The sequence below is a fragment of the Quercus robur genome, chromosome 8 (assembly GCF_932294415.1).
Source record: "Quercus robur chromosome 8, dhQueRobu3.1, whole genome shotgun sequence".
Classification (NCBI taxonomy): domain Eukaryota; kingdom Viridiplantae; phylum Streptophyta; class Magnoliopsida; order Fagales; family Fagaceae; genus Quercus; species Quercus robur.
Window position 1 is genome coordinate 7,506,210 of NC_065541.1, and position 22,154 is coordinate 7,528,363.

At 32.7% G+C, this 22,154-nt stretch overlaps 1 protein-coding gene across 2 annotated transcripts; it reads left to right on the forward strand.

The window, feature by feature from the left end:
• The first annotated feature begins 4,253 nt into the window (after positions 1 to 4,253).
• LOC126694390 (receptor-like protein 7) lies at positions 4,254 to 8,013 on the forward strand. Of its 2 annotated transcripts, none has more exons than XM_050390629.1 (3): positions 4,254 to 5,479; positions 5,561 to 7,506; positions 7,641 to 8,013. In XM_050390629.1, the coding sequence occupies exons 1-2, from the start codon at positions 4,333 to 4,335 to the stop codon at positions 7,483 to 7,485; spliced, it is 3,072 nt and encodes a 1,023-aa protein (XP_050246586.1). In that variant the 5' UTR covers positions 4,254 to 4,332; the 3' UTR covers positions 7,486 to 7,506; positions 7,641 to 8,013. The 2 variants fall into 2 exon arrangements, with proteins under 2 accessions (XP_050246586.1, XP_050246585.1); XM_050390628.1 differs by having other exon boundaries at positions 4,259 to 5,479; positions 7,633 to 8,013.
• The last annotated feature ends 14,141 nt before the right edge of the window (positions 8,014 to 22,154 follow it).

Here is a 22,154-nt window from a genome sequence, read left to right on the forward strand (position 1 = left end):
TTAGGCTAAATCACGAGTGACCTGTGAAACTTATTGTCTATTGCTTTTTTGAGTGTGACTTTTCCCATTCTTTGCCAAAACTATATAAACCCTCATTACCCACGAAATGTAAGGAGGAGTATTTTTCTGAAGAAACTTTTGAGAGAGAAACCCTAACCAAACACTTGAGAGTTAGAGATTGTTTTACCTACAATCCTCTACATTAGTTCTCTAAAGCTTCCATCTACTCCCACCTCTTCATCTACATATCCTTGAGAGGTTCTTAGCCCAAACACTTACCTTAACCACTCTGAGTGTTGAGAGAAGTTTTGGTGCCTTTGGAAAGCATTGGAAGAAGTCATTGAGTGGCGGATGCAATTAGGTGGAATTGTAGGATCCAGATAACTAGTGAAGACAAGACTCCAAAAAGTTCGTTGGTAGAAGGATTTTGGAGGGCTCAAGTACATTGGGTAGATTAGGCATGGAGGGTTTTTTTTTTTTTTTTTTTTTTTTTTTTTTTTTTTTATATTTGTGTACTTCAACTTATTCACTAGTGGATCGATTTCGGCTTGGAGGGCCGCGGAGAGGTTTCTCGCCAAGTATTTCGGTTTCCTCCTCGATAACACATGTCAGTGTTATCTTGTGTTTGCATTTCTTTTTCCTCCTCTTTAAGCTTTACATTTATCGCTTATTGTACTTGCTTATGACTTAGAGTAGTGTTTCGGTTTATTGCGCATATTTTACTCTTGTTCTGCACTTAGATAAATTAGAGTAAAAGCAATTAAGCCATAATTTAAAATTGGGGATCTAAATAAGCATTAGTGTTTTCACACAAATTAAGCTTTCAGTTGTTTTCTTTTGATATAATAATTTTTGTTGTCATATGTGTATATGGTGGTGTGGTTTCAATATATAAAGCCTATTGTTTATAGTTAGAAATTAATCAATTAGTTGGTATACTCGTTGAAGTACAAATTCAAATATTGTGTGAAATTCAAATACCCACTTCAAAATACAACTAAATATTAAACATAACTCAAAACAAAACAAAGTGATGAAAAAAGAGAACATATGATCAATTTTCTATTTCAATGTGATAGAGACTGTAACCAATGATCAAGGAAAATAACCATTAGTGAAAAGGAAAAGTAGAAAAAAAAAATCCAGTAAAAGAGTAAAAAAATAACTTAGATACTAGGCAATTAATCAAACAATTGGTAGCTTCGGAATAAGTACAATGAAGCTCGTTGGATGATTTGGAATAAGCACAACAATTGATACCATGAGATAAAATATTTTTTATAACTAGTTGGATGATTTGGAATAAGCACAACGAAGCTTGACAAGGCATGCCATGACCTAACTCTGTCTCCCTAGCCAAATCTGCTACTGCCCACACTTAAGAATATTTAGAAGCAAATTTTGGTAGCTTTAGTTGAGGTTCTCTAAAAGTTTTGGGCGTTGCTCTGCATAGGAATTCTTTCATTTTGTCTTTGTTTGTTGTTACGGGGAATTAATTAGATAAATATGGCAGTTGGTTTAGATCTAGTAGTTTTATTATAATGTTGTCTCAGTTGTTATTTTCGTTCATAGGTGTCTCCTCTAGCTCGAACTGTATGGTTCTAGTTGTATTGCTTTTGTTTATCCTAAAAAAAAATCCCATTGTTTGAATCTTCTACAAAATATAATAAAAAATCCCACTGTTTGAATTTTAAATATTTATATTTTGGTATGAATAGAGCATTGGATCCTAACCCATCCCCAAGCTTGTAATTCCCATTCTCAAAACACTTTTTAGGTCAATGAAATCTAGCTAACTAAACACTGTTGCAAGTCTTTTATGGTCTAACTAAACACTGTTGCAAGTCTTTTATGGTCTATTTGAATTGAGGAGAGAGAGGGAGAATAGAGGAGAGTAGAGTATAGTTGGATAGAAATTAACATAATTTTTGGCCAACTCTACTTTACTACCCCTTTCTCCCCCCTCAATCCAAACATGCCATTAGTATTGGAAAACCTTTTTTCTTTTTATCTTAAATTCCATTGGCTATGTTTTCACTAACCATGATTAAAGTTTTGTAAAGAGAATCTTTTTAAAATTTAGAATATATTCTTTTACCGATATTGATGGAATTAGGGAAATAATATTTTCTTCAAATCTCAAAGAAATAGGGTGTTTTTTTACTTCAAAATTGGGGTGAAGTGTTATTCCCTTGTACCTCTAGATAGAGAATCTTGATTATCATATATATATATATATAGAGAGAGCGAGAGAGAGAGAGAGAGAGAGAGAGAGAGAGAGAGAGACGCACAGCATATACTCAATAGTGGGTTTTTGAACTTTTTTTAGTTATGAAATCACATAAATTTTAATTAGACAAAAAAACATGCCCCTCTAATTCATTACACAGTGGTGTATCTTTCTTTTGTTATTATTTTTTAAGAACACTAACAACTACTAGTGTCTCGAATGATTTTTTTATTCCTATGCCTGAGTTTCTTTATTGAATGGGGACTATTTGATTTTTTTTTTTTTATGGGAGCATTGTAAGTATATTTTTTTCTTTTTAAAGATAATTATAATATGATACTAATATCGTAGCTTCAACTTTCCCTTATCTAAACCCCATGAGCACTTTGTTAGAGCATCCTTATCAAGACTTCTAAAAAATTTAGCATTTATCCTCTCAAAACCTATATTTATAACATATAACACACCACTTTACCATACGACCTATATCAAAACTTCTATTTTTTTTACCATTTCATTTAAATATTGTTTCTTTATTATTTTTCAATAATTTTTTTATTTTTCCTCTCTCCTCTGTCTCTCTCTTCTGTCTTTCTCTTTCTCACAGCACCGCCAGCGCCACACTACCACATCCACTCACCACCACCACCACTGGTATAACAAAACCCAACAGCCACCACACCCAACAGCCAATAGCCACCTCACCCAGCAGCCAACAACCACCACAAACCCACCACCCACAAACCCAACCACAAACCACCACAGCACAGCCATAGCCACCATCACTGGCGGCACCCACAACCTCTGCAAATCGGGATTCCCACCACCCAAAACCAAATCAAAAACTCAAAAAACTAACATCAAAACCACCAATCAAACCCAGTACCACCACAAATCACAAACCCATGTTAGAAATCACAGACCCAAAATTAGAAAGAACATATTTTTGAAATTTCTCACCCAAAATCAAATCACAAAACCCACCTAAACCCAGCCACACCTGTCGAAACCCAGGCATGCTCGCCGAACCACCGCAACCCAGCCACCCCGATCAACAGCAAAGACCCACAGACCACAAACTCAACCTCATCTTCTCCACGGTTTCACCGAACCACTACCGCCATGGTTTTCAATTGTGGATGATGGTGAAAGAAGAAAAGAGAAAGAAAGAAGAAAAGAGAAAGAGACATGGTTGGAGAGCAAGAATGAGAGACGGAAGAAAGCCAAAAAAAGGAGAAAGAAAAAATATAAGAAGAAAAGTAAGCAGGTCCCACGGAATAAAAAATAATACTCCCTCCGTCCCACTTTATTTGTCCTCTATTCCATTTTGAGATGTTCCAAAATATTGTCCTGTTTCTAAAAATAAAAGTCATTAATTTACTAATATTCCTATTATACCCCTATTAATTTACTAATTCAATTTTTTGATAAATTTATTTAAGGGTAGTTTTGGAAACTTATACATTTTTAAAAGGTAGACAAGACAATAAATGATGTTCCCTTAAAAAGTTTGACTTTTTAAACAGGACAAATAAAGTGGGACGGAGGGAGTATAACTTTTACCATTGGTGAACAGTGCGGTCTCAAATTTGAGACCGCACTGTTCATTAATGCAAAAAATTATGACATTTACCATGTTTGATGGAAGTGATTTTTAAGAGTTTGGGTGTCAAATGCCAAATATTTGGCATTTGACATCCTTGATAAGGATGCCATTACGGAGAGATGTACTCAGCAGCAAGGCCCTTGCTAGACAAGTAAAACTTGAGTTGAAAGGGACCTTACGTCACAATGTCATCAATAGCCTAAAAAAAATGTGCAACTCTCTTCCCCAAATTGATGCATGTTTCACTGTTAGAGTCAAAATTGACACGCCCCATCTTAACCACTCCTCTGTTGCCATTTTTTCAAAGGCAAACCAACCAAGTCTTCTCAATTACGTGTATATTTCCATGTCCTAAACTTCAAAAAATGAATAGTAGTTTGCAATTAATTCTCCAAACCAATCCAGCCACCTGTCCCATCGTTCTGAAAGTTAAAAAAAGTCAACCAACTTATCCTCAGAAATTGATCAATCATATTAAAAATGAGGTCGACAAGAAATGAGGTATTCATCATCAATTCCTGAGTTTTCCTATAAAATAACCTTCCAGCTCTTTCCTCACGATACTCATATCTCACTAGAAATGATGAGGTGGTTAATGTGGCTCTCTCAAATCTTGCATCTCTCTCTGCTCTTGTATTCTGAAGTTACATCATCATCTTTTCCCTCCTCTTCTTCAGCATTACTGTGCTCCCAAGACCAGAGCTCTGCGTTGCTCCAATTTAAGCAATTGTTTACTTTTTCAGAAGATGCTTCTTCCAGTTGTGATGAAGTTGGTCATCATTCTTATCCAAAGATGGAGTCTTGGAAGGATGCCACCGATTGCTGCTCATGGGATGGAGTTACTTGTGACAGTGCGAGGGGGGACGTGATTGGCCTTGACCTCAGTTGTAGCTGGCTTTATGGCACCATCCCTTCCAACAGTACCCTCTTTCTTCTTTCTCACCTACAACATCTCAACCTCGCCTTGAATGACTTCAATTCTTCATCCATTTCATCTCGGTTTGGTCAATTTGCTAGCTTGAGTTATCTTAACCTTTCTAACTCTGCATTTTCTGGCCAAGTCCCATATGAATTATCTCAACTCTCCCAATTGGCCTCGCTAGATTTATCCATCTTTCATCTTAGTCTAGAAACCTCTGTGGTTAAAAGGCTTGTTCAGAATCTGACCAAGCTAAGAGACCTTCATCTTGATCTTAGTGACATGTCTTCTGTTTCGCTTACTTCTTTCATGAATCTCTCTTCTTCTTTGATGTCCCTTTCTCTCAAAAGTTGTGAATTGCGAGGGAGGTTACCGGATAACATTTTCCGACTACCAAACCTACGTGAGCTGAATCTACTTGATAATTCTGAACTCACGGGGGATTTTCCATTGTCAAATTGGAGCAATCCCCTAAGATTCTTGGATTTATCTAAGACGGCTTTTTCAGGAGAATTACCGAAATCAATTGGCAATCTAAAATTCTTGAGGCAATTGGTATTGAATGGATGCAATTTTACTGGATCAGTTCCTGCATCTGTGGGTAACCTTACACAACTCACTCTTTTAGATATATCAAATAACCATTTTAGTGGTGAGATACCATCATCACTGTCAAATCTCAGGGAGCTCTCTCGCTTGGATCTATCTAACAACAATCTCAGTGGTAAGATCTCATCATCACTTTTAGTTGGCTATGCATAGTTCTTGGAAATCTTTTGAATCTCATAAAATTGCAATTTTGCAGGACCAATACCCGTGTCACTTTCATTCCTAAAGGATCTCACTCTTATTGACCTCCGTCAAAACAACTTTGGAGGTGAAATTCCCGACCTTTTTCCTAATCTCACAAAACTCACGGATGCTTACATGTCTGATAACCAGCTTACTGGTAACTTTTGTGAATTCCAGTTTGGCAGTTCATTACAGTTTCTTACATTAGATAATAACAGGCTATATGGCTGTATTCCAAAGTCAATCTCCAATCTTGTGAACATTTCAGAACTTGATATTTCATCAAATAACTTGAGTGGCATTGTGAATTTTGAAATGTTCACAAAGTTTAAAAAAATAGGCACTCTTGCTCTTTCACATAATAGTCTGTCAGTAAGCATCAACAAAAATTTTAATCATACCTTCCCCGCACTTGAAAACTTGGAATTAGCTTCTTGCAACATCACTCATTTTCCAAATTTCCTAAATACATCATTTCTTCGGTTAGACCTCTCTGATAATAGGATCTCTGGTCGAATCCCAAAATACAAGTTCGGAACTGGGAAATATCTGATGTTCCTAAATCTTGCTTACAACTTTTTATCAAGTATAGAGCTACTTCAATGGGAGAATCTAAGGTTCGTTGACCTTCGTGCAAATCTACTACAAGGACAGCTTCCTATTCCACCATCTTTGGTGGACTTCTTTTCGATCTCAAACAATAGCTTGTCTGGGGAAATCCCTTTGGGGATTTGCACTGTAAGTGACCTTTCCATATTGGATATCTCCTATAACAACTTGAGTGGTATTATTCCACGGTGTTTAGGAAACTTGGGCGATTCTCTATCAGTGATAGATTTGAGTATGAATAGCTTCCAAGGAACCATCCCTGAAACACTTGCAAATTGCACAAGATTGAACACTGTCAGCTTTAATGGAAATCAATTGGAAGGGCTATTGCCACCATCTTTGGTCAACTGTACAAGTCTCGAAGTTCTAGACCTTGGAAATAACAAGATAAATGGTTCATTTCCGTATTGGCTGGAAGCACTTTCTGAGCTACATGTTCTTGTCCTAAGATCCAATAGATTTCACGGCCCCATAGGAATTCATAATACTAGTGGGATGCTTTTCTCTAAACTACAAATTCTCGATCTCTCTCACAATCAGTTTACTGGTCTTTTACCAAGTCATTATTTTGGAAACATGAAAGCCATGATGATTAATGATGAGGGTAAGCAAGAATTGGAATATTTGGGTGAAAATTATTTTCATGATATGGCGGGTTCAACTTATTATAAATATACAGTAGGGGTGACAGTGAAAGGTTTGGAGACTCCACCAATTGGAATCCCAACCATCTTCACAACCATTGATTTATCGAGTAACAAATTCCAGGGAGAGATTCCAGAGGCAATTGCAAGTCTTAACTTTCTCCGATTGCTTAATCTTTCCCATAATAGCTTAACCGGCTCTATACCATCTTTATTGGCAAATTTGTCAGCACTTGAATCATTGGACCTCTCTTCAAATAGACTTGTTGGGGAAATCCCTATGCAATTGACAAGTCTAACATTTTTGGCTTTATTAAACCTTTCACAAAATCATCTCACAGGACTCATTCCACAAGGTAAACAGTTCGCTACATTCCAAAATGACTCTTATGATGATAACTTGGGACTGTGTGGATTCCCATTGTCTAAGCAATGTACTACAGATGCATCACCACTGACACCACCATCAATATTCCAAGAAGACAATGATTCAATGTTTGCAAGTGGATTTGGTTGGAAGGCTGTGTTAATTGGCTATGGATGTGGCTTGGTGTTTGGATTAGCTGTGGGATATGTTGCTTTTAAAACAGAAAAACCTCATTGGCTTGTAAGGTTTGTTGAAGGAGAACGAAATGGAAAGACGAGAAGACCTAATAATAAAAGACTTGGGCGAAGAAGAAGTTAATGCATTCAAGGGTGGTCTTAGGTGAGCTTGACAAACTTCTGTTTAGAATTATATTATGTTATGATTTCAAATAAACATATCTTAGAATTAGAAACAATATTAGTAGTTTGTATATTCTATAATTTTTCTGTGTTATAAACTTGCAAGGTAAGTAGAAAGTGATGAAGACCCTATTCTCTACTAGCAGTGAGAGAAGATTGTGAGCCTTTAAATTACATCAGGGCATTCGAATGGTGGCTAATGAGGAGTGGATCGTGCTTGAATGAATTAAGGTGCTATTTTCTTCTTCTTAGGATAGATATGTTCAACTTTTATTTTTGTATGGTTTTTTTTTTTTTTTTTTTTACACTTTCTGTGTCTGTTTGTCAAGAGATTGTTTGACAAATTGGACATAGCTAGCCCTGGGGTATCTTGGGTTCTCATGGTCTCTATCTATGTATTTGAGGGTATTTCATGTGTTTATTTGTTTCTTTTGAGACTGTCAGTGTCTGGCATGTTTGATTTAGTTCTAAGGTCGGCCTTGCGTTATTTCTCATACTTCTAGTCGATCTTCTCTATTGAATGCCGGAATAGAATATTTTTAACAGAAAATCCTAAAACAAGAAATGAGAAATTGAAAAAGAAATGCATTCAGTGGGTTTTATTTTAGTCCTAGTAATTACAAGAACGAGAGAGGGATTAATGAAGCCAACAGTAATACTCAGAACTCCACCTGAAATGTAATACTATCTTTTATGGTATAACTCAAGACATTTATCAACCAAAATCTATTCATCTTCCTTAACAATTGATCCACAGTGGTTTTTACGTTCAGAAGGTCTTATGTGTTGAGAAAAACCACCATTCTTGAGATCAAAGTCTTCCCCAATATTGTCAAACACGTGTGAATTTACAAAGGTAATGGCTGTTAACCACAAGAATTACCAAAGCTAAGCTAGCAAGATATTCAATATGGATTAGAGCATTAGCTCCAGCTAATGTAAAATAGCATATTGTCAAAAATATAGCCAATGAAACCCAAAAATTACTCACATTAAATTATGAACCATTTATGCAGAATGAGATTTTAGGATTTTACTATAATGCTTGTGAAAAAATACAAGTCACTACCATAATCTATTTTTCATTTTTTTTTTTTTATAAAGGTCCTCATCTGTTTCCTCGCAAAACTAGATGTGGTAAATATTGGAGTAACTAGTCATATAAACAGCACTGGTTCTTCTTTTTTCTTCTTCTTCTTCTTCTTCCTCTCCTTTTTTTTTTTTTTTACATAACACCTTATAAAACTATGCAATGATATCTTTTCTCATATAGACACACTTTAGCATATACTGAGTAGTGGGTAGCACTTTTTTAGTTATGAAGGAACACATCAATGAAATGGAAATATAAGAACATTAATAAGTCTCTATTATGATTTTTAATTACTATCAGTATTATCTTGAATTTTTTGAGTGAATGAGCACTAAGAAAGGGACTCAGCAGTGGTAATCGCCTAAAAAACGTATGTGCAACTTTCTTCCCCAACATGGTGCTGTTAGTCAAATATCTGTAGTCCACTATAACAAACTTGAGTTTTTTCAACATATTGTTATCTTCAATCACTTAGGACCGTTTGGTAAAGTTGTTAAATAACTCATTTTCAATTTTTAAATAATATTACATACATTTCAACACACTTTTTCTCTCGCATATATTTCAAAAAACTACAAACAACATTACTCAAACTCCTCTACCAAACGGGTCCTAAAAGCCTTAAATTTGTTTGGTTTTTTAGTACTTTTTTCAATGTTGTCAACCTTTGAAAAAAAATAATAAATAATTTTTGTAGTGATCATACACCCCATTTTTTCCATGATAGGACCCCTGCTGAGTCCTTTTCTTAGTGCTTGTTTAGTCTCTAATAACCACCCATCAGTTGATTTTTTTCAAAAAAGGAAACCAACCAAATTGTCGCAATGTAAGTTACAAAGTCAAGTCTTCGTACTCAGAATCAAGGCTTTCTTCTTAAAAAAAAAAAAAAAAAAAGATTCAAGTCTATTTTATCAGTAAGTCTCCAAACACACCCAATGTCCTGCCCGCCTCCCCCGTCGTTTACAAAGTCATAATTTCACCATCTTTCAAAGATAGAAAATGGTGAAGAAATGGAAAGTCACCACAAAGAAAATAAAAGATAACAAAATGAGAAAGAGAGAGGAATATGAAGGTTATAAGCGTTAGAATATCAAGATAGCAAAGACTCGTATCTAAAATAATCAAATATAAGGAGCACATAGTCAGAGCATTAGTTTTCCAATATTTACAAATAAGTTTTAAAAAATCTAATAAAGGAAAACGAAAAAAAAAAGAAAGAAAGATGTATTTGCATACAACAATTACAAAATAAGGAAATAACACTAATAGCCATCAAAAGCTATATTGGAGCTAAATCTAACAAGCTTCTCTCTTTCCATATCATTGATGAATTTATCAATGGTTAGTGTCAGAAATCATGAGTACAAATAACAAATAAGTATTGAGGAAACAAAACTGAAAGGGAAATAAATAAAAAGGATGATGGATTTCAATTCTTACCTAAGCTCACAACAAGAGCAATAGTTCATGTCCCTTCGGGGTGTGCATTGGGCATTGTCTAGGAAATGGAATATAAACAACTAGTTAAGCCCCACAAACTCTATAAAAATGCAAAAAATAAATCACATAATTCTAACACGCATTTCCACAAACATGTAAAATGCAGCAAATGGGAGATCTAGTATCATACAGCTTTTAATAAGAAAACAAACATGAGAAGTCCAAAATCTGAGACACAATAACAAGCACACACAAAAGTTGTAAATAAAAGAAGCCATTCATTGTCGGTCTTTTAATCACAATATCTATCACTCTCTATCTATAAACACACTTGGACACGTAAAATAAAAATAAAGAAAAATTAAAGAAATAGAAAAAGAAAAATCTTTCGTTTGAACTTTAAATCAAATACGTAGTTTTGATGTAAAATTTCCTGGTTGCTACCAATCAAATATATGTATCTCTCTCTCTCTCTCTTATTTTTCTTTTTTTCTCCTCAGAATCCTCTATTTGTGTACTCAAAAAAACAAAATAAAGATATGGTGAATACCGTAGCAATATTTATATACTGTCGCAATATAACGCGCGCGCGCGTTATATTAAATGAAAAGCTGCAATCTGAACGACTGGTCGTATTTGGTTTGGTCTATTTACATTTCATGACAAGTCGCTTATAATATAGCTTCTGCCGTTTATGTTCAGAAGATATTGTGAGCGTTTGGGCAGGGCTGAAAGTTGAAAGTTGCGTTTAAGCCCTGCGTTTTCATGCCTTTTTTTTTTTTTTTTTTTTTTTTTTTTCTGCATGTGAACAGTAAAATTACTATGTAGGGGACAAGAAAACACTATTTGCACACTGTTTATGTACTGTTCATGTACTGTTTATGGGTCCCACGACACTATTCACACATTTTAAAATTATTCTACTACAGTGTTTTCAGTTTTCAGTTTCAACAACAATAAGTTCAATCTAAACGGACCTAATTATGTTGCAAGTCGTCAAGTGTTTCTGATGTAAATAGCTGTAGTTTATTGTTCAGTTATATTAGTGGCCATGTGTCATTCTGTAATTCGTTCTTGTAGTTGGTGGAGGTAGCTGCTTCTTTTCAATTTTCTGTTATACTGTGCGGTTTAACATTGAGAACTGTGTCTTCAAATATTAACAACAGACTTTAATTATCAAAATTTGATGGAATTATAGTTAAACGTTGAAATTCACAAATTTTTAATTATCAAAATGTCATATTAATAGATACTTTTAGGGTAATTGTTAAAAAATTATTTCAAAAAAGTTTTTAACATAACTTTCATGAGAAATATTTACAAAAAATAAAAAATAAAAACTATCAAAAAAATTAATTATTTTATCATTTTTTCATAAAATGTTTTTTAAAATAGTTCCTAAACCAATATCCTTAATGCATTTATTAACATTTTCAAAAAAAAAAAAAAAAAAAAAGAGAGATTCTTAAACTTTTAGAACAATAATTAATTTAACATAATATAAGAAGAAAAAATCAATAAATTTTGGGAAATTGGTAATTTAATCAATATTTCAAGCAATTCCTCTAGAGTGTGCTCCATTCAAATAAGCATTAAATGGCAAAACATATATTAATGTTGCATATTCTACAAGCTTATTATTCTAAACAGAAATTTGTTACACTCACCTTAATTGGAGTACTCTCTAAATTCAGCAATTTCTTCTTCGTCTAGATCTTTCATTGATTGAAGAAAAACAGCAAAGAAAGGTGAGAATCCCAAACAATGAAAGATCTAGACGAAGAAGAAATTGCTGAATTTAGAGAGTACTCCAATTAAGGTGAGTGTAACAGATTTCAGGTTAGAATAATAAGCTTGTAAAATATGCAACATTAATATATGCTATTTGGCCACCTATTTTCTTTAATTTTTCTGTGTCACTGCTTACCAGCAAGCATTTGGATAAGGTGATAACGATGTTGAATCTTCTCTACTAAGCGTCAAAGAAAATTGTGAGCCTTAACTTGCTGCTGATCATTAGAAATGGCGCGTGGATGTCCGGGATTAGATCTTGTTTGTATGTATCACAGTGCTGTTTGCTCCTTTATAAAACTCTGTCTAGACTGTATTAGGATCATTTCTATTTGGAATTTGATAGTTTAGATTAAATATAATAAATCTAAAAGTGTATCCAATATCATTTCGTTTAAAATTTTTTATGAGGTATCACTTTGTCTATTATCAAGTTTATGAAATAAAGTCTTAACCTTGAAATATATTTCCATTTCAAATCAACATTGCCGATAGCTTAATTTGATTAGATGGGTACTTAGACTATTCCCTGTGTGTACCTAATCTAGAAATTTAAAAAGTAATCACCAAAATATTGACTGAAATAAAATGTATCACTAAAATTTCTTATGATCTATAGTCAGAGTCGGGGTTTTTTTTTTTTTTTAGGCCTACGGCTATAATGATGTATTTTTTTGTTGTGATATTTTATTTACAGTTTTTTTTTTTTTTTTGGGGGGGGGGTGGGGGGGTTACATTTTATTTATTACTGGTTAAAATTTCAAACAAATAAGTAACAGCAAATTCGCTTAAAATAAAATTCATAGTGGATTTTAACATCAATAGTTGGGGAGCTCATCCCTTATTTCTCTATTTTAGATTTTGAGGGGTAGTAGCTTTATCGTTAAGGTGGTTTGGTATATCAGAAATCAAAGAAACAAAAAGAAGAAGCTAGATTAGACAGACCAAAGTTATAGAAGTTGCAGAAAAGAATGAAGGCTAGACGACAAGTAGCTTAAGCAGTTTTGATAAAAGCTACATGTAGTTTAACTTTGGGAAGTGAACACGTGAGCAGCATGTGTGTGATTAGTTGCACAGTCTATTTAGTTAGTTAAAAGTTAGTTATGCTTAGCTGTTGCATACGTGAACACGTGAGCAGCATCTGTGTAATGGTTATTTTCCAAGTTAATGAGAATTCACTCTTAGACATAGGGGTGTGCAGCAACCTACCACCCCACCAAAGCCGACCCGATTCAACCCAACCCGCCAAGTTAAGTAAGTTTTTAGGGCTTGGTGGGTTGGGTTGGGTTACAAAAAAAAAAATTTAAAGCGGGTCGAGTTGAATTTGGGTCATAAAATTTCAAACCTGCCAAACCCAACCCAACCCAACCCAACCCACCCATATATTTAATATATATATTTAAAAAATATTATATAATTAATAAAATTTTTAAAATAACTAGTTTTTCCTATCCTATATAAAAGCGAATTAGTTCACACAAATCCTAGTAAATTAGTATTATAGTTTAGTCATTAGTGTTGTTTATCTTTAAGGAGTTATATTGATACTAATCTTTGGGCTTTTTTTTAATATATTTATATTTATATTTATATTTTTTTTACTCAATTTAATAATAATAATAATAATAATAAATTTGTCCAACCCGACCCATGTGGGTTGGGTTGGGTTGAACTTATGTGATGGGTTGGATTGGATTGAATTTTTTTTGACCTACCATGGTGGGTTGGGTAAAAAAATCTCCTTAATCCGACCCAACCTGACCCATGCACACCCCTATTTAGACAAATCTTCATAGTGTAAGAAGAGTATTACAATTTGCATTAATAAATGTTTTTTTTTTTGGGAGAATTTGCTCCGGTGAAAGTAGGAAACCATGTCCTATTCGGTTTTGGAGTTATACATTACCGCACAAAGAAATCAAGTCTTAGTTGTATTAGAATACATTAGCCGACTTTGTTAGTATATATATACTATGTTAGGCTTTGAGGAATTGTATTGTGTGAGAGAGTGTAGTGTTACAAGATTAGTGCAAATACAATAGGGTGCTACTATTGTGCTACTATTGTAATCTTCTTATTTTTATAGTGGAATTTTCTTTGTTGTAAATTTTCTGTCTATTTTTCTTCTCTCTTCTTTAACCTTGTGTTAGTGAGTCTATTTTCACAACAGTTGTTGATATTGAAGATTAGCCAACACTAAACTTTTAATTTTTTTTTTTTTTGGAGAATACTCAAAGGAATTTTAATTTGTTATTGAGTTTTTTTAGAGAATAATTATTAAACTTTAGTGGAGCCTTGCAAACTTGTGAATATTTCTTGATGTTTGGCCGTTGTCCTATATCTATCTCATATATTGGGTTGATATATATTAGAGTAATTTCTCTAATTCACATAAATTACATTAGTTCTTTTTTTTTTTTTTAATTCATTGTTTTTATATTGGTAAGTAAAATTCAAATTACAGAAATAAGATGCTTCAAAGAATGTCATTTACTCATTACTACTTAACTATCATTTTAACCCTTTTTTACCTTCTAAAACAATGCATGGATTGAAATAATCTTGTTTCTCATAGCTAGTCAGAGATACACAACATATACATAGTGGTGGGTATTTAGCATTTTCTTGGTTAATGAAAACATTAAAATATTTACTTACCAGATTCTCAAAAAAGAAAACATATAAATTTTAATGAAATGGAAAAACATGCCTCCTTTCTCAAGTTTCTTTAATGATTTTTTTTTTTTTTTTAAATACTATCCACGTGAATTTCATGACTGAAACTGAAGGGGAGACTACTTAATTTAGAGTTTTAGACATGTGGAAAAACCTTTTGTGCAATTTTCTTCCCAAAAAAATTAGGTAGAGATGCAAGTTACACCATTAGAAGTCAAGTCTCTATTAAAAATTTAGGTAGAGATGCAATGGCGCTTATATTAATGTGTTGTGTCTGGTCACAATGATAGCTCTATCAAGACCCCAATAGTAAACATGATATTATCTTTACCGTCACGTGACATAGGGTTGATGAGTTCACATTGGAAACCCTTTTTTATTTAGCAAAATAAATAAATAAATAAATAGTTAAATCAAGACTTGGCAAATTGCATGTTCCATTTTCACAATGTTGGGACTATTGTTTCCCTGTTTTAGTCTTCAACAACCACCCTCTTTCTCGTGCATTTTTTCAAAGGAGCTGTTTCTTTCACACAAACTACCTAATTTCTTTAATATTTTATGTTAAAGAGTGTCCCCCCTAACTTTTCCTAAAGCAAGTTACAGTCTGTTGTCTTCATAATCACAAGGCCCCTCATCACAATTTTTGTACCCCATTTTGTAAAAAAAAAAAAAATACACAGATATTTTGTAAAATAAGAAACTACATCACAAATAGATACAATCCTCTATCAATGTGAATTTCATGACTGAATGGGGACTAGACGATTTAAACAAGCGTCACTAGTTAATAAGTGAGGTTATCTCCGTACGTTGTAACTTGCATATCTCGTTATCTACTTATCTCTATCTATTCCTTTTTTTTTTTTTTTTTTTTTGAGGGCCCCCAATTCCTTTCTTAAAAAGACTTAAAATGCAATTTAATTACTAGAGTCAACTCGAGTCTTGGTAATTGCATGGTCCATTTTTCCAAGAAAAAAACACCCATTTTTTTTTCCCTTAGAAAAAAGTTACAGTATCCAGCAAAAAATAAAACGGCAAAACTTAGATACAGTACCTTAGATCCAATTCCTTATGTACTTCTTTTAAATTGCTGCCACCTGTCTAATTTAATAACTTAGCTAACGTCTGTTAATACCATCTCATTTTGTTTCTTTCTTCCCCCTTTTTTTTTCTTTTTCTTTTCTTGGCCCGCTAGAAACCTATTCATCAAATCTCTTAGACCCTCACACCAGCTGGCTAAAGATGATCAACCTATGGAAATTTCCGACAACCAAAGGCACATGCATTTGAGGGATGCACCATCTAATTTCATTTTTCTAGATGAGGTAAGTGAGTCTGTAGATCTATAGGGGAGTGCCTAATAGGTAGGAAAAAAAAAGATTTCTTAGTGCTTTTGATTTTCTTTCAAAGCCAAATCTTGACACTAAATCTCCAAATTGGGCTTGCTACGTGGAGTTTGGCAAGGAAGCGGTTGTTGGGTTTGGGTAGGAGTATGGGTTTGCGATGGTTTTGTTTGGGTGAATATGAATTGGATTTCAACGTTAACATCAACACTCAACCCCAAACCAGTTTTTTTTTTTTCCCCATTTTTTTTGTTTGGTAACTGATAAATATTGAAACATCAAATAAAATGGAGGAAGGAAGAAATCTGGTTAGTGAGAAATTTGAAACTCTCAAATTTTCTCTCGGGCTAAGAGAAAACAAAGGAGATGGTGTTTTAACGTCAATTAGTGGAGTCATTAAATTAGACAGGTGACAGCAATTTAAAAGGGAACTGTATCTAAGGTACTGTATCTAAGTTTTGCCCAAAATAAAATGTAGGAAACATTAACAGATAAGCGTTAAGGTTTTTTTTTTTTTTTTTTTAAAAAAAATCTATTTTACATATTTGAAAGATATTTTTATCTATTTTACCAACTTATTTTACAACTTAACCAACATTTCAGTTCTTATTTTTTTTTAACTCTATTCATTTATTTATTCATTTTTCTCTCTTCCTCCCCATTCTTTCTCTCTCTTCCACTCCTTTTCTATCTCATCAAATAAAATACTTTTGTTTTACAACCATGTTACAATTGTTTGTATATGTACAAAGTACAAACTTACTGCTCATAATTGCTCAAACTTTTTAGCAATAACAACCAGATAGAGCATGTTTTGGACCTCCAAGAATGTAAAATAGCAATTTGGAGGGATTTACACCCCCAATGCTAATGTTCTAAGAGAACTTGTATATGTGCTTGTAATATATATATATATATATATATATATCATATTTTAGCCAATTAAGCTAAAAATTTATCAACATCAAATCATGTGAAATTGTATAAAAATACATAATCACTATAGTAATTATATAAACTAGTCGAGGACCTGCACGATGTGCAGATAATGTTGTAAACTGCTATATGAAAAGGTTATGTAGAATGTATAAGATATGTTAAAATAATAACATTAATTAACACCTTTTTCCCATTTCACAAAAACAAATTCAGTTAAATTTACCAAAATTTCTCATGATCTAGCATTAGAGTCGGGGTTTTTTTAGACCTATGGCTATAATGATTTTTTTTTTGGGTGATACTTTATTGACAGTTTTTTTTGTTACATTTTATTTATTACTAGTTTAAAATGTAAACAAACAACTAACAGCAAATTCGCTTAAAATTCTCCGAAATCACATGGTAGATTTTCTTATTCTGGGACCCATAATTGATTCTTTTGTGAAAGGAGCGGAAAATTATTATGTACTCCCGAAATACCATAAATGTGTACTCCCTCATCTTACATGAATGGTGGGTTCCACCATGAATTTAATTAGTGAGACTCATTATTCATGTGAGAAGAGAGAGTACGTATTTATGGTATTACGTACTCCGGGACTATACAATAATTTTCAAGGAGTAAGGGTAAAATGCAAGCAACTTGTGTCCAGTCTTGGTAACTCGATTTTCCTTTTACACTTTTTCAAAGAGCAAGTTACTGATTCAAGTCTCTGTAATCTTTTCTTTTTTCTTAGAATCAAGTAGTCTTCGTAATTACATGGCCCTATTTACAGTTTTCATTGGAAAACTTATATGTTTGGCCCTGCATTTTTTTTCACCAAAACTCACATTCTCGACAAATTTCTACATTTTCATATGAATTTGATCATTTTCAATTTTCATTTACAGTAATACATGCTCTCTTTTCATTTTCTAAAAAATAATCTAAGCCTATTAGAATCTCAAAATTTCATTGATCATTTGACATCAATTCGATTAGTCACATAAGTTGGCTGAAATTTTTAATATTTGGAATTTATTGCAAATTATATTTTATTTTTCTACTTAATCTGAAATAAAATTTTTAAGTATATGATATTTATCTTATGAATAATTTATTAATTTTACTTGTATATATGCTTGATCATGCTAGTTCAGATTGGTTGACTGCTTCTTCTCTAAAAAAGGAAAAAAAAATGGTTACTTGCTTAGTTGGGGAGCTCATCCCTTAGAGCATCTCCAGCAGCTTCAGCAAATTTTTGTACTGTTTGGAAAATGAACAGTGACATTTAGCTTTTACTTACCCACTTTTTCAAATACAGTTCCAACAGATTCTCTATCCCATTCTCTATCTCATTTAAATATTATTTCTTCATTCATTGTTTATTCTTTTTTTAATTATCATTTATTCTTTTTTTAACAACTATATTTTTCAATGAGAAGTGTTATGTTCACAACATTTTCCGTATTACTTTCACAACAAAATTTATGTGGAAAGTTGTTACTAGTTCTAATTTGAACCCACCACTGAAATTATTTTTTTACTCGCCAATATTAATTAATAACAATCTGTTACTTAAAATTTATTGTAAAAGTATTGTAAAAATATTGTGGTAATATTTTTCAATTAGGATTTTTTTATTTTTTTATTATTTTTCTTCCAACCATTTCATTTTCATCCACGTTTCCTTTCATTTTTTCTTTTTTCTTTTTCTTGTTTTTCTCCTCCATACAAGTGTCCAGCCCCCTTCTTTTTATTTTCTTTTTCACCTCATCAAGAACATTCCAGCATCTCTTTGCTTCACATGAGAGAGAGAAGAGAGAGAGAGAGAGAGAGAGAGGCTTGTCGTCCTCCAACTGCTCCAGCATCTCCACCGCCGCTGGGTCAGATCGGCTTGTTGTTTCTTTTCTTTTTTTCTTTTTTCATATTTGCTTGTTCTGATTCAACTTTATTTTAAGAATTGGATTTTTTTTTTTTGTGTTTGGATTAATTCTTTTGCTCATGAACATGTCTCTCTCTTTTCTCTTTTTTCTTTTATTTTTCTTTTATTTTTCTAATTTCATTTGGTTTATGAGAAAAAAAGAAGCAACTGCAATAGAGTGAATGAGAGAATGAGAGAAAAAAAAAAAGAAAAAAGAAGAAGAAGAAGAAGCAATAGAGAGAATGAGAGAGAAAGAAATCTGGAGGAGAGAGAAAGAATTAATAGAAAAAGTAGTTGGTATAATACTTTATTCAAGAAATTCAATAGCTAATGAACTGTAGCCCATCAAACTTGATGGGCTACTATTCATAAGCCAAAAAAAATTTGGGTATGCATAATCCATTGGAGTTGGTTTTTTTGCTCACATTCTCTATTATAGCTAATATTTTGGGTATGCATGTGCTGCTAGAGATGCTCTTATTTCTCTATTTTAGATTTTGAGGAGTAGTTGGTTTTTCGTTGAGGTGGTTTGGGTAAGAAGACTATTACGATTTGCATTAATAATTTTTTTTTTAATACAAATTAGAAATTCTACTCTATCCTATTCCAAGTGTATATGTGTGTGAAACTCCCTTTTGGAGACTTGAACCTTGATCCTTGCTCTCCACACCTCACAAATACTTATACTTGTGGAGTAACCACCACACTAAAAGTGTGCGGTGATGCATTAATAAATGTTAGAAACTAGTGTTTAGTGATTATTGGATTGTTTAAAATTTGAATTTTTCTAACCGTTTTGCTTTTCTAAGAAATTTACATTTTTTTGTTGTTGTGATGTGGATGGGAAAATCCATTCCTTAATGGAGAGCTCACAGGGAAAGTTTATATGCAGCTGCCTCTGAGGTTCTCTTTTTTGGGATTGTCTCACAAATTGTGCCGACTGTGCTGGTTACTCAATGGACTTAAGAAAGTACCACGAGCTTGATTTTCACCCAAAAGTCTGGCCCATTCACCCTCCAAATATACCCTACAAAAAAATTTTAACAAATTTTCAAATTAGTTGCGGGGGAAAAATTTTCTTTGTAAATCAATGTAATCAGTGTTAAAAATCAAGCACCGCCTCTCTCTCTTTCTGGACATTTCTCTCTTGCTCTCTTTCAAGAATTCTATAATTCTCATATTTTCTCTACAAACTTCCCTGCACTAGTGAATTTCAGCCACAAGTTTAAGGTGGCTAGAGGCTTGGTAAAATATAGTACTCAAAAAGATAAGCTAGAAGCTTCAAAGTCAGCTCTCTTAACCGACATAAGACTAGTAGTTGTGCGTTTGGATTCACATTTGCACGTCTGCGTTTTCTTATTGTGCTTTCCTCCTTTTTTTCTTTTTTTTTTCTTTTTTCTCAGCTGCAGTTGTTGACCATTCTGGATCCAACAGTGCGCATCAATGGCACTATTTATATACTGTTTATGCACTGTTTATCAGAAAAAAATATTAAAAATAAATTCTACAGCACTCTTTATATATTTAAAAATTATTTTACTACAGTATTTTTAATTTTCAATTTTCAGTTTTTAGTTTCAACAAAAATAAGTTGTATCCAAATAGACACTATAAATAAGATGTCCTGTGCGTGTGAGACGTGTGGAATAAGGTAAAGTGTCAGTGAAAAGAAATACTCGTGTGAAGTGAGGTGAAGCCGTGTGAATTGAAGTGTGTGGTGTGCCATAAAGCTCTGAGTGTTGTAGAATGTGAAGTAAAGCAAAGTCAAAATAAGTGTCCTAGTGCCAGTAAGTGTTAGGTGTGTGTATGTGTATGTGCATTTAAGTATACTAGTAAGTTGCCCGTACGATGCACGGATAATTTTGTAATATTTTATGTAAGATTGTTTTGGATAATATTGTGTATATATATTATAAAGAAAAAGTAAACTAAATTAGAGTAAAGAAACATATATATTTTAAGGTATTAAAAATTAGTTTAGTAGCTTTATTGCATATTTGTACCCTTCTTAAAGTAAGATTTTTTTTTTTTTTTTTTTTAAATCATGAAACCAAAAATAAATGCAAAAGAGTAACGGGACTATGAAATCAACTAATTTGTGTTGTGTTCACATATTTCATACCATGAAATGAAAGTTTGTCCAACTCTTTGACCGTCTTCCACTTATCGATAGTGCGACATTATGACATGGTTTGGACAAATGTGTATGCATGTGTCTTATAGATGATTTAAAATTGAACCATGGTAGAATATGGTTTTACATTGTGCACTAAATATTCTCTCTACTTATATACCAAAACAAAAACTATCCAACCAAATTACCCACCCCTAATTTTAAAAAGAAAAAGGGGGGGAAAAAAAAAAAAAGCCCGTAGGGGTTTCGGTGTCTTGATGGTAGTGGGTGGCTTGTATAACAAAGGCGGTGACCCCTTAGATTCCTCTTTTTCTCTCTTTCAAATGTTTTTTCAGTCTCAAGTTTTTTATTTTGGTAATATATAGTGAAACATTGCGTTTTATACAAAAATCCACAACATTTTTGTGTCTCTCTATCTTTCTTCAGGGCCTTCTCTAGTTAGTTATTACTATTAGTCCTTAATTATTATTATTATTATTATTATTGCTTTTTTTAAAATACTAAAATGGTGGGTGTGCTAAAAGACATGAAGAATAGAGAAAGGTGTGGTGTAAGTTTTGTAAATGAGACATTAATAAGCTAACAGTAAATAAGTTAATATGAACTTTTAGATAACAGTAAAAAAACTTAATGAAAGAGGTAAAAAAAAAAAATGCTAAATGCAAAATTAAAGCGTTACTTGGCAAGATCTCATGCACACCCGCATGAGATCTCTGCTTTATATATATATATATATATATAAATATATATATATATTTATATATATTGATGATTATTCTTTTATAACTCCTAATCACTAATCAGCATGAGTCTAAAAAAACTTTGTGATAAGACTTTATCGTACGTACAAAATAAGCATAGATTTTTTTTATCTTTTTTAAAAAAAAAAAGGATATTGCTATTGTGTTCATCCTTATAAGAATTTAAGAATAGATTTTTTTTTTTATCTTTATTTAAATAAATAAATAAAAGGGATATTGTTATTGTGTTCATCCTTATAAGAATTTAAGCACAGATTAAATTTTCATTATTTTTGACAAGTTTTCTTTGATTCCTTTATAATTTATATATTGTGTTGGTTTAAATGAATTTTTTCTCAAGCTTTCAAATGATGAACTTTAGATAAGATGCTCAACTTTTATACGCCAAGCATTGACTGTAAATCTTGTACATGGAATAAATCAAGATAAGAAATTAAGAATATAGTCCATTTTGGTTGGCTTGATTTGTTTAGACATCAATTTTCTCTCTTGCCAAAAGTCCGACTTTTAGGCGGAAGTTTCCTTGATTATTACTTGTATACAA